This window comes from Argiope bruennichi, chromosome 7 (assembly GCF_947563725.1).
Source record: "Argiope bruennichi chromosome 7, qqArgBrue1.1, whole genome shotgun sequence".
NCBI classification, from domain to species: Eukaryota; Metazoa; Arthropoda; class Arachnida; order Araneae; family Araneidae; genus Argiope; species Argiope bruennichi.
In genome coordinates, this window is record NC_079157.1 from 49184691 (window position 1) to 49198788 (window position 14098).

The following is a 14098-nucleotide window of genomic DNA, read 5'->3' on the forward strand; positions in this document are numbered from 1 at the left end:
TTTAAAGTTTCAGTCAGAGATGCTTGGGTTGCAAAATAAGTAAACAAGATCATTTGCATTTTATTTGTTGTTTTTTTTGGAATTTTTTTTATTTTTTAGAAATCATACGGTTTTTTTCCCAGTTATACTTATTTAATTTTTTTGCAGGTAAAATCTTTTTAATCTTATAATCATGAAGAAATTTTTCAAAAAGCGAGAAACAGGAAAAAGGTCGCCAGAACATAAGAAACCCGATCCGAACTGAACGGTCTATTTCCTGGATTGGTGTTTCCCTGCGATATCGTAAAAACAATCAAGAAATTAGAGTAGTTAACGCTAACGCAACGCTTGTTACAGGCGTTGTTCACAAGGTGGCTCTTACTAAAGTAGCCTATTTTAGAGAAAGATGAAATGGGACTAAGAGGTGAACTTTAAAAAGCAAAAAAAAAAAAAGAAAAAAAGTTTATTTCTTTTGTTGTGATGTTATTGCGAATTCACCTGAAAAATTAGGCTATTTTAAAGAAATAGATACGGTTCAAGAAAATCGTCGTTTTTTTTAATGAAAAATTTCTATTAGTGCCTACATCCAAGAGTATTCACTTTTATTCGATTTTATAGGAAAAATAAAGTTAAGCAAATTGATCTTTGCGAATAGCTGAGGCTTATGAAAGAATGCTAGAAATCATATTTTATTTGAGAAAAAGGCAACATTTTCCTCTTTCATATAAATATTAGAAAATATTTACTTTGATGTCCAGCTATTTTGTAAACATTATGTATTTTAGAATGATCTTTCAACAAAGTCTAACGTATCAATTACTCATAGATGAATCATTCGCAATGCAAAACAAATAAATAAAAATTTCATTCAGATTTAAGGATTTTCTAACAGTTTAAAATTTAAAAACTGATTTTTATTAATAAGAAAATTATGGTATAATATTAAGTAAATGAATGATGGAATTATTGTATTTATACAAATTACGAACCAAAACAGTCAGGAAAATTAATCAACGCTTCAACTTTCATTTTATTAATTTATTAACGATTATTATTTATATATTTATAATAATTTTTAAGGTAATTTTAAAATAATCTAAGAGCATTAATGCACCTTATGATCTTGTATTTATGAAACCAGGTTAACTTACCTCGTCTCTCCATCATTTTCTTTGTAGGAGCTTCTGTAGAATCCGGCCAGTTGATCATTGAGGCATCCTACATAGTCCATTGCCACTTCATACTTCTGCCCGGGAGTCAGGCTACCCTTCAGGTGCAGGATATAGAATTGCCGTTCTTTGTCTTCAGATTTGAAAGCGATGGAGGGTGCGTCTTGGCCAGTCAACTGGACGCTTGATTCCATCACCGTCACATTGTTCACGTGCAGAGTTACATTGTCTGTGGCTTCTAACACTTTAATAATGATCCTAACTTTACCGTCGAAAGTGAAGTTTCCCGGATAGATGTAGGGTTGTAGTTCTATGTCATAGTGCTCCGGCACTATGCTACGCGGGAGCCGGACATAAGGAAGTGTCTTTGGGGTCTCGTCCTTCTGACTGTCTGCGTCCCCAGCCCTCGGACCGCAGGGGGCTAAGTATCCTACAAGAAGGCCCACCACCAGGACGCAAAGTGCAGCCACGGCACAAGCCGCTAAAAGGGCCCATTGTGGTACGAAATAACCCTTTCGCTGCTTGAAGCTGACCGTCCCTTTCCCGCTGTTCGACTCCATAGTATATCGTTTGCGAAAAGGAGAGAAACACCTGTTTCCCTCGTTCCGTTCCCGACTTGTGTTTTGAGCACGAACGACGAGCTCGGGCTGCATTGAGGAGTGACATCGCCTCTCGCACGTGACCCTCCCGAGTAAGCCAATGGGAAGGTGCGAGATATTCCGCTTTTTGCGCTCTAATAGCTGGTCGTTTGCGGCGCTTTTCTCGCGGCCGATTCCAGGAGTAATGGGAATCGGTCAAGTGTCAAAACCGAATAAATGGTGCGATAAAAGGTGAAAACAAGAAGAATGCTTATCATTTACCGCATTACTGCATTCGATATTTTGGTAACAAACGAAAGTTCACAAGGATAATTTTCTAGATCTTATTAACACTCGGGATTTTTTTCTCTCAATGATTCTTTAAAAGACCAAGCTTGATTTTTTGACAATTTATTGCATTGCTCCTACCCTCTTCATATATAATAAAATTTTCTAATATTATTTCTAAACGGGTGTTGTAATAATCGACGGATTAATAAACACTGATCACCCCTAATTTTTTTTTTGCATATTATCTAATAAAGATGTTATTTAGCACCTGCTCCTCACACGTAAAATTGTGGATCTTCGGCAAGACTGTTAATACTTTGCTTAACACTAGCGAATAATAGTATATGAAATATAGATCTTCGATAACAATCTAGCCTTTTTATTGAATTTAGCGTGCGAGCTAAATCGCAGTCAATTAAAAAACAGCAGGCGGTTAATACATATCCACCCGAAAATCAAATGTGTATTTTGACCGTTTTTCCTATTAATTGAAACCAGGTACGATATAAAACTATACTTACAATCACAAGATTACATATCAAATTTTAATTTCTTAAATCTTAGTTCGCATCAATAGATTATTAACCTTTTGGGAGATTTGGTTCCAAATTTGATATTAATCTAATTTTACATGTTAAACCTGTATATCAAATTGTATCTATCTCATTTTTTTTACGCTTTGTATATCATAATTACTTGTATTTGGGCAAGCAGACAGACCTGCTCTAAATGGAATTAGTTCAAAACATGATAAAAACCTACAAATTCTGTGTCCATATATCAACTTTCATCCGTATACCTTAAAGCCTTTTTAAGTTATGATGTCCACAGAGAGACATGCATAATATAAAAAATACGGTTTTCAAACACATGGAGATCTGAAATTTGCAGAATTCGTCAAAATATCGAGTTCTAATTTTTTGATGATTAACAATGCTTTTCTCTTTGTGTATTTCATCTACGAAAGCAATAAAAGAAAGCTTCCATCTGCATAAGTATTGATCCTCTAAAGAGCAGATTAATCAACAGAAAAACTAATGAAGCTGGCAAACTTGACAGACACACTTCGACGGTTATGACGTCGCGCCCCAGAGTAATTTTTAAAAAGTTTCAATGAATCAATAATTAATCAAACATTTGGCTTATTCTGTAATCATTTTCAAAAATTATTCGTACTCTATCTTAAAATTAAAAGTATTATATTTTTACTGGTACTAATTTAAATGCTGTTAAATTATTTTTCAGCATTGAGGATTTATTAAAAATATTTTATAAATAATTCCCCAAAAAATGCTTTTTATTGCTGAGATGAAATCAAAACCATTTCTATTGTTTCTGGAAATATTTAATTACTTCCGTTTCTTCGCATTTTTTAAATGAATAAACAAGTGCTCTAAATATCTTTTGTCAAGGTTGAAACGAAATTTTGCTTATTTTATTCCACGTCATTTTTGTTCAATTTATCAACAAAGTATTCTAGACAGTAAATATACTAGGAAATAAATTAGATATGATTTGTTGTTCTTTGATTCTCTTTTCTTAGTCAGCAAATTTCAGAGAGATTTCGGTTGAATGTGTTCACATATAGCACAAAAATTGCATCGGTCATTATAAAGTTGGAAGTCGTTGCGCATTCTATGATAGGAATGCGAAAGTTGTAGCAATGTATAAGACGATTTACAGTTAGAGGTTAGATAAAACAGACAGTTATGTATGCCGCTCAAAGGGATCGTCATTTGATTTTATTCTTTTAGAGATTCATATACATAATAAATAGAAAAAACGTTAAATTACTAAAATAAAAGGGCTTAAATGTTAATTATAATTTGAGGTTCAGAAATATATAATTGAGAAAACCATTTCAGTGCGATTTTTTTCTAAATTTTAATTAAAATTCTAATTAATTTAAGCTAAATTTTTTATGGCTTCCGCTATAATATCCAGAAATATTACTACATAAGCATAAATTTTATATCATTTCAAACTTTTTTTTAAAAAAACTATTTTATTAATGATAATAATTTAATAGTCATATATATTTTTTATTTTTTTAAAATTCTTTTTGCTGTCTAATTTCGAATAATCGATCGAATTGTTGCCTTGAAATTCAAAGAGTTTCCGTTGCTTTATCAAATATCTAATCGCGAAATTTTTTTCCATCATTGAAAATTTTAAAAAAAAGAACTATTCTGTTTAATATATGTAGTTTAGAAGAATAATTTTAAAAAATGAAAAGGCACAATGAAAGTTAAATGATACATGAGTCGTACATTTTGCTCTATGACTTAAGAATTGTTACCATTAAAAGATTTATCTGTACAACAAACAGAACTTAAGTAACACGGCTTTAATTAACAATTTGAGAGGATCTTAGATATGAAGTAATATCTCAACGATTTAATTGAAATTAAATAAAATCAATAATCCTGATTAATCAGCTGGTAACTACTGGTAGTTGGTTATAATCTTTAAAAAATGCTTATGATGCGACTATACGCAACACTGCAAAAAAAGCGATGTAGCATAATCAATGCAAAGATAATTATAAAGAATTAAAATAAAATAATTTCTAAAAAATAAATAAAAGTGGAAACTTTAAAAATTCGGTGAAATAATATTAGGAGATGTATCGCTGTATGGTACTATATCCATAGTTGAATTAATTTATTATTACACATTTATTATTTTATAGTAAACTACAAAATTCTCGATCCATAATATTCAGACTCAATAGTTTTTTAATCTCTTAAATTTATAATTTTAAAACTCAGTAAAAATTAGAAATTCCAATTGTATTTCATTAAAGTTAAGGTGTACGTACACACTAAAAGATTTTTTTTTAAATTTTAACTTCAAAAATCCAGTTTTTTCACAGTAGGTCATTAATATATGTTTAAGCTCATTTCAGTGAGAAAAAACCATACTACACTAATTATTAATTAATTAAATAATATTTAATGAGCTAATTAGCATATTTTGAAACATGATATCTTAAGTTCTAATTTGTAGAGACACACAACTTTAGTTGGAAATTGTGCCTAATATTAGTCTTCATGTTGTCTGCCTCAATCAAATTATAAAAATATATAGTTTTTTTTAGCAATTTTTTTCTCAACGATGAATAGAAAAAGCGAGATTTTTTCTGTCATTTTAACTTTTAAATAGCTATTAAAAAATTATTTCTATAAATATATCTTTGATTAAAGCACAAAACATCCGCTATTTCATACATATTATTTTGATATATAGATAATTGTATTTGCTTAATTTCTTATTGAGTTATGATTGTTTGAATGAAGCAACATAGTAGAAAAATAGCATTCTTCATAAAATGAGTTTTAAAAAAACCTTCACTAGAGTTTTTAATGAAAGCACCTCAAGAAAAACAATTATAACTGGAGAAATATTTCGAATACTGACATCTTGGTATCGTTTGAAAGCTAAAGAGTCAGAGAACATTATTAAGCAATAAAAAAATATTCGATATTTTGGACTGTTTTCGAAGTTTCAAGTGTGTACATAAACTTTAAGTATACTTAAAAAAATGTTACCAAACATGCATAAGTAAAATTTAAAATGTCTTATAAAATGTTTTTCCCAAAACCATAATAAATACAAAACCTAAAGCATTTCTGGAAAAAAATTTATAAATAAAACATGATTTTCTACAAAGAAAGTAAATAAATATATTTGTTCTTTGATTTGCTTGAGGGTTTGGGCTAGAGCCATTCACTAAATCATTGGCTAAAAGGATTCCGTTACACTATATGTCATATTTCTGCCTATGTATTCGTATCGTAGGCTCATGTTTATGTCACAAATTATTAAACCTTTACATAGTTTCAAAAAGATTAACAATAAAAATAATTGAAAACCATTTTTTCAAATTAACACACAATTCATTAACACATACCTTAAATAATGTGCTAAAAAGCAGAAACGTTGCATTCAGTGCTTGACATGCATCGTTCTGCAATTTCTAGAAAAATATGCCCTTTATAGAATTTTAAAATTCTGATTTAAAATTACAAAAACACCAAAGGGTTAATATTGCCTGCCCTGATTAAAATCTAGTGCTCCAAAATAATTTAATTTGTTCCATTTCTATTTTTAGTGAACCTTGATTAGACTAGTTAGGGTTACTTGATTTAATAGAATTCAGAAGAAATGTGAAAGACCTAAATACAAAAGCAGAAATGAAAATAAATCTAATACAATTGCTAAAAAAAATTAATCTTCCAGATCTGGAGCTTTCAGATCATTGCACTGGGAAAAGACGCGAATTAACGATTTAGAAAATAAGAATTACTTCTTATTTAACGCTTAGTAAACCCATTGACCCATCCTAGTTCCAAAAACTGTTCATTGTTGAAAGGGACTTTTTTTATTTTCTGAACTCTCTGCATCACTTGACCAAATTCGATTAACAATTTTCCTCCAAATCCAAGATTTAAAAACCGTAATTCCCTAATATTGAAATAATTTCAGATTTAAAAACAATATCTTTACTGCCATAGAATCTTTAAAACCATACGAAATTTAAGGTAAATCTAATTGTAAGATATTCAAAGCAATTTAGAATAACAATTGTTTAAAAATAAGTTAATCTGGGAAATCAAATTTCATATCGATTCAAATTATATAGAATCAAATATGATTTTTCCAGAAGAAATTATTTAAACAATGAAAAGAGATTATATAAATCAATGTTCCAAAAATGCGTTTTTACATAAGATTTAACTACAAGAAAAAGTAAAAATTATATAAAAATTTTTAAAAAAAATATTAGTCTTATATTAACATTTACAATAGTCGATTAAAATAACAGTTATTAGTAAATAGATTCGTATTCCATCTATCAATTAAGAATACGCAGACTAGTAGTAGATAAAATAAATTACAATAAATGACTTAAAGAATAGTAAGCTCTCTTAGTCAATAAATTTTAACTTACGATCTTATAAGTTGGCTTGAATATAAGTTGTTCCTCTCAATTGCTGAATTCCAAAGTTTATTTTGATAAAAGCTTAAAACCACAAACTGAAAAGAATTATCCAAACGATTTTTACAATGCCGTAAAAATGGTAAAAATAAATATTGTCAAGCATAAATAATAGAGAAAAAATAAATATCTAAACATACTGACAGACGATTTTTTTTTTCATTTAAAAGTAGATAAATAATAAAACACGTACTTGCTCAAAGGATCACTGGCAAAGCCTGTTTTATGTTATAGCATAAGCCAGTAAAAATACACTTCAACTCTAAACAGACGATTTTTTTCTTCTTTTTCAAATTCCTTTTTTTGTTGTTGTTGTTGCTTTTGGAATTGATTAAAGAAAAATAAAAAAAATACAGTGAAATAATTTTTTAATATTAAATTTGATTCTCTAATTAAGGAAGTGCATGTTTTATTAAATATTTGCACATCAGTCAATTACTGCTGAACTGCATCTTTTCGTTTACTGATTGGCTTTTTAAAAAAAACGTTACTGTTAAATTATAGAGAAGATTTTTCTGAGAAAAAAATAACTGCAAATAAGCAAAATGAAAAAAAAAATTAAGCCAAATGATTTTTGTTATTAAATAACCGGAAAACGATTTTAAAAGGCAATTTACTTTTTAAAGTCTTAATACTTCATTTAGTTTATTTTCTAACCATATTTCGTTTCTGTGTCTACTTCATGTTCTGTGTTCTACTTCAAAATTTTATTTCTTCTTCCAAACAAATTTAAAGTCATGAAAGGAAACAAACACATAGAAAAATGTTGCTTATTACATAAAATTTTTGTTCAAGCAAAATTTCCAAATGAAGGCGGTTTCTCAATAAGTACATAATTACGAAATATGCAATTTCAGATTTGTTTTTTCTCTTTCAAAATACTACAAAAATTTTCAATGATGTTTATAATATGACAAAGAATTTCTCAAAATTAAATATCGTATTATAAGCTATCTTTGGTGCTATATTTTGGAATTGTTCCAGTTCTGCAACTGAAACTGTACTCATATATACATTATTTAATAGTAAACCTGAAATCCATAAAAAGCAGAAGGTTTGTAACTGCATAACAATGCCCAATTAATAATGACATAAATATTCGCAGAAGGAAAAAAACCGAATTTCTATTAATTATGCATTCTCTTTCACAATACTAATAAAAATATCCAAATATTTAAACACAAGGCATTATGATTCCATGCATTTGCTAAAAAAGTATTATTTAATACTGAATGTTAAAATTCTGCGAAATTATTTTGTATTCTTATTTTGGGAATTTTGTTCGATACAATTACAGTTGAGACTCATCAACCATTTCTTGCCAGTCTTTCATCTAATTGCAGATAATAAAACCCCGGTTCGTGAATATTTGTACTATTATATAAGTAAAGCATTTCATAGAAAATATAAATAATTCATTAGGTAAATGCATGATTCACAGATCATAACTGATCATAAAATAAATATTTCTGTCAGTTTTTAATCTTTTAACCAAAGATAGACTATGATATACATTTTTGTAATGAAGACATTTCCATAATACTTTATACCGTATTATGGAAATTCCATTCCTTATAGCGAAATGATATAAAAAATTCTATTTATCAAAAGTTATAAAACATAATATATTTTTCATTCTTCTTATTTTAATTGTATGTGGCTTGCAAATTAAAATGACAAATATTCCTTTGAGTTTCGAAGTGTCTTTGCAGGCATTTTGAAATTATCTGATAAAATTTAAAAAGTCAGAAGTAGATACATAATTATTTAATGACAACGAGGAATATTCCAATCTAGAGTATCTATAAGTAATCTATAATATTTTACCCATGAAATAGATACTAAAAATAGACAATAATAAAAATTGTATAATAAAAATAGACAATACATATCTCTACTGATAATAAAGATGTGTGAATGTGTGTGTTGATGCTATACGGCCAAACCGTTTGACTTAGAGGTACCAAATTTCGCTCTATATATCTTACATGATAAAAATGTGCACCTTAAAGTATTTTTTAAAAAAAATTAGTTAAAATTTTATTTAAATAAGCATTAATTTGATGTTCTTCCGAGATAATTTCAGAAAATATTTCTACAAAAAAAATAAATTTAACTAGTTTAAAAGTTAAAAAATCAGCTTTTTAATTACACCAATTTTTAAAATGCTCAATTTTTTCTTATAATTTTGTCAACCTTTTAAAAATATTTTTTCTAGTTTCTAACAATAGATTTTGTTCTAAAATTCAAATCGTTTTTATTGTTTCATCAAATATTCGGTGATTTTCTTCCATTGGTGGAAACAAAGGCATAAGGTTTATATTTAATACTTGCATAGTTTACAAAAGGTTAAGAAAATGTGATAACCGAAAGTGTTTGATGAACCTAGGTTTATGTTTTTAATTGCACATGATATCAGGGGACTGATCACCATTTTAAAAGTTCACATACATTTTGAAGCCGGGATGGCCTGATTGGTAGGACGTTGAATTAGCGTGCCGTGGGTTGCGAGTTCGAAACCCGCCGGTCGAAGACTCTCCGTGTCTGTGGTGGCTGCTGCACGTATAATTCCGTCTGGCCGCAAAGTCCTCCATGTCGAGAGTAATACCACTGGGAGTATTGGATTAGGGGTGATCGTTTTCTGATTCAGATCTAAATTACGATCTGTGGATGACTGAATGAAATGCATGAATAAAGTCCGCCCCATAAAAAAAGGGTTGTGACGTGCGTGTAGCTAAGTCGTACTCTTGCCCCTAGATGGCACTACTGAAAAAACACGAGACGCAACCTTGGCTTAAAATCACAGACTTCTAAAGGGGTAGTGGGCGTGTCTGTGACAAGTGCCATTAGAAACAACACCGTACATATTGAATAGAACATATACAAGAGGAAATAACATGTTTTCATATCTGACATTTGTACGGAATTCTGATTATGAATTCATATTTAAACGATTTAACTGAAGTTAAATATAACTAATAAAACTGATAAGTGTGCTGGTCATCGAAGGTGACGAGTATCTAATACTCTCAAAAGCATTATAAATGGCAATATGATCCGTATTTAAAATTTCATATTCTGCAGACAAAGATCAATAACAAACAAAATGCTTCTTTTATATCACTGACGAGATTACACTTTATCACATAGTTTTATTTAACTTCTCGTATGTATTGATGGATTTTTCAATCGAATTTTTTTCTTGATATACTAGATTAAGCACTATTTTGATATTTTTAAAACTTGATTTTCTCTTAATTTTATTAAATTTTGAATTAATACGGTGTAATTGTTGATAATAAATTCGAGGGGTAAAATAATGACATAATTCCATGCTAGTTTTAATAATGAATCATTAATTAAAAAGCAAACATAGAATAAAAATTCAAATAAATTTTTCCCATTTGTTGGAACACTAATAAAAGCATGATTTCAAAAATTGTTTTATTAAAGATTTTTTAAAATTCTTTTTAATATCTACTTTCACAATTGTTCATTAATTAATTTAATTTAGCATGGAACTATATTATTTCGCGAACATATACCTGCATCTTGGATCTTCTGAACGAATTCAGCAGTAATTTTTGAGGAATTTTACATGACAGCTGCGGTTTAGTGACCAAAAGATATTATTAAAGAAAAATTCCATACCTAAAATGGACAAATCTATTCCGATTTTCAATTTACTTTTTAAAAAAACGTCACAGTACTGTAAAAGATATTATGAATTATTACTTACATTTATATTATACTGAATATGATCCTAATTTATTAATAAATAATCAATGCATTTTATTAGAATTTTATTCAAACTAAGTAGTTGATGTTTTACGTCATAAAATATTACTTAAAATGAAAGTTATTGAATTTTAGAATCTCTTGTAAAGACTTAAACCGCAAAGAAACTAATATTAACCTTTCATATCTTTCCTCACAGGCAATATAAAATGTCACTCCCTCTAGGTTACCCCAGAAATAAAATAATTAATTAGATGGCTCTTTTAAATTTATGAATTAAATTGTTATTTGCATTTCTATTGTGGCAACAAAATTAAACTGCACCAGTTATAAACCAAAATGCTGCTTGATAATTATCGGTTTCGTTTATATGAATTATAAAAAGTTGTTCGCTAAATTTATTTTTAAATCTTACTGAATCCTCCAAAATCACTTTTGGAGTCACATTTGACCATAACGCGATCACTTAAAAGTGTAAGAAGAAATATGAATGAAATTTGTTGTGCAACCTTTACATCAAAACTGCGGATTATTATCAAATTGTTACGAAATAAGCTAAATTGAAAATCTGTCTATGTTTATGTCCGTCAATTTTTATACAGACAAAATAAAAAAAGAATTATAACAATTCATATCGATGAAATTTTGCTTGAAGTTTCATAATCAAAACTGTAGCGATGTGTCGTATTTTGGAACAAATCTATGAAAGAATTTATTGTATGTCGATCGTGGATGCGACTGTAACAACCCCACTTTTTGCTTGTCATGCTAACATACATTTAAACAGACATTTTTGAAATATCTCAAGAATAATTTCAGTCTTCATATAAAAAGTTTGACTTGCAGAGCTACTACTGTACTGTCAAAATAAATTTATTTATAAAGATGTTATCTCAGAGAACGCCTTGAAAGGTATTCGCTTAAAACAGTTAAGAAATATTTACCTTTGGAGTGAATGTGGCATTTTTACTAAATCTATCAAGTCATCTTAAACGACATTTTTTTGACGATTTATCCCTGGTATGCGATTAATAGCAACCGAAAATCTAATTTGTGTTTTTGAAGCGATTGAAACAAAAATTTGACAAAAAAACTACATTTGTAGTGAAAAAATCCCATAGCAAATTTGACATATTTAAGTCATTGTATTTTTGAGTTTCTAAAAGTACAGACCGACAGATGGTCAACCCCATGTTGGATTGGGCTCACAATTTGGTAGGTGTCTAGACTAAATCAGTGTATTGAACTTTATCCATCTCTTCCTTTTATCTCTTCATTCTGTAGTTATCATGTTAACTTATATTCGAACAGCCGGACAGACAGACTTCCTCTGAACAGATTTTGCACAAAATTTGATAGAAATCTACAGATTTATAGTGGAGAGAGTTTACCACATTTCATCCTTAACTCAAAATGCTTTTAGTTATCTTTGTAACAACTCAAAATGCTTTTAGTTATCTTTGTCACAAACAGATAGACAGACAGACGGAATTTTCAAAACAATGTATTTTTCGAATTCAGGGGGGTCTAAAATGTGGAGATTCTTCGAAATCTCGAGTTCGAATTTTTTGACAATTACTATATTTTCCCTAAAGTAAAAAGCAGCGTGATTAAAGTCTCTTTAATGTACTTTTCTATGACATTTATTTTAATAATTTGAATCTCTACGTAGCATTCACTTTTGATTATAAATAATCATTTGTTTTCCGTGAATGGCTAGTTTGCCAGGAATATTGGTTCTGTTTAATTTTCATTAAATCTCTTATACACAACTTCATGATCATGATTCCATCAAAAACTAATTTTGAGCAACAAAGGGTTATTGACATTAGCCATATTATTTTGATAGCTTTACATTTGTTTTCTGTTCTCAGTGTCTATGTATCATCCTGATAATGTCCATTCCCAAGGCATTTTAGCTCTTAAAAACATAATTGTCTGGTTCACTTGTAGTTTCTTTTGCAGTAGTGTAACTTCAGTTTCATATTTATTATGCAAACTACACAAGTATTAAACAGAATCTTTCTTCTTAACTTCAAATGATAAAAGAAAATTACGCTATTAACTACTTGACGAAATAAGCGGTTTGACGGTTAGAATTTCTAAGCGATAATACAACCTATTTTTGAAAATTATACAAAAAATATAATAAAATAATATTACGAACTGTTGGGAGACTAGCTGATTTTATTATTTTACTTTGATGACCAGCTGTTTCCGTCTGTGATATTAGTTACATTTAACCATTATTTAAACCATTTAGATATCATTTCATGTCTATGATTCTGCAACAGACATTCAAGCAGCCTTATACATTGATTTTTTTAATTTCATTTCTATTTATTTTAACATTTAAAAACATAATTGTCTGGTTCACTTATAGTTTCTTTTGCGGTAGTGTAACTTCAGTTTCATATTTATGATGCAAACTACAGAAGTATTAAACAGAATCTTTCTTCTTAACTTCAAATGATAAAAGAAAATTACGCTATTAACGACTTGACGAAATAAGCGGTTTGACGGTTTGAATTTCTAAGCAATGATACAGCCTATTTTTGAAAATTACACAAAAAATATAATTAAATAATATTACGAACTGTAACATTCCCCGTTCCCCAGAACTGATAAGACGTTTACAGCCAGCTGTGTCGTCGCTGTTACTTACTAAACTCCTCGAGATAGCCAGATGGTGGATCTTTTCACCTGGGTGGTTTCCATCTGTTCATTAGCGACTACAGCGAAAGACCACATGTGGGAATTCCTCGTCCAAGGGATATTGATAGTACCTTCAAAGAGAAAGGGGTGTCCAAACATCTGGATGCTAAATGTTTCTCATTGTGAAAGGACAATGATAACTCCTTGTTCCAGAATAGTCAGTTACGAAAGGTGCATCACTTAAAGGACCTTCCCACGACCGACTGGCGCCGCTGAGAGAACATATGGCTGAACCCCGATTGGCCGAAAGAGAGCTCAAATGACCAATGTAAATTAAGATGCGGAGATTGTCGCCGAAATAAAGTGCAGAGTGATTTTTTTTAGGAGAAGGGAAGAAACGAATTGCAGGCAGACTGTTGGATTATGCCCATGAGTTCGGAGTCCGGAGAAATACCCCTGGAGTGGTCTTGTTGACTAACAACCTGTGAGTTCCCTGTGGTGTTGTTTCTCCGTATTGATGGAGAATTGAGTTTCAAGATAAACCTTCGACTTCGACTGTTGTGTCTCCTACTACAGGTGTAAATAACTATTTATTTAACCAAGATTAGAACAAGTTGTTCTTTTGTATATATAGGGCTGTAAAATAAAGAATTGTCTGGAAATTCTGCTTCGTTATTTGATCAGTC

General features: G+C 29.6%; 1 protein-coding gene across 1 annotated transcript in view; it reads right to left on the reverse strand.

Moving 5' to 3' along the window:
* The window catches only part of LOC129974927 (aminopeptidase Ey-like), a 157903-nt gene extending 156087 nt beyond the window's left edge, over positions 1-1816 (reverse strand). Inside the window, exon 1 of the mRNA XM_056087727.1 lies at positions 1131-1816. Within this exon, the coding sequence (XP_055943702.1) occupies positions 1131-1801 (671 nt within the window). The 5' untranslated portion in view covers positions 1802-1816. The remainder of the gene's footprint in view (positions 1-1130) is intronic.
* Between the last annotated feature and the right edge of the window lie 12282 nt (positions 1817-14098).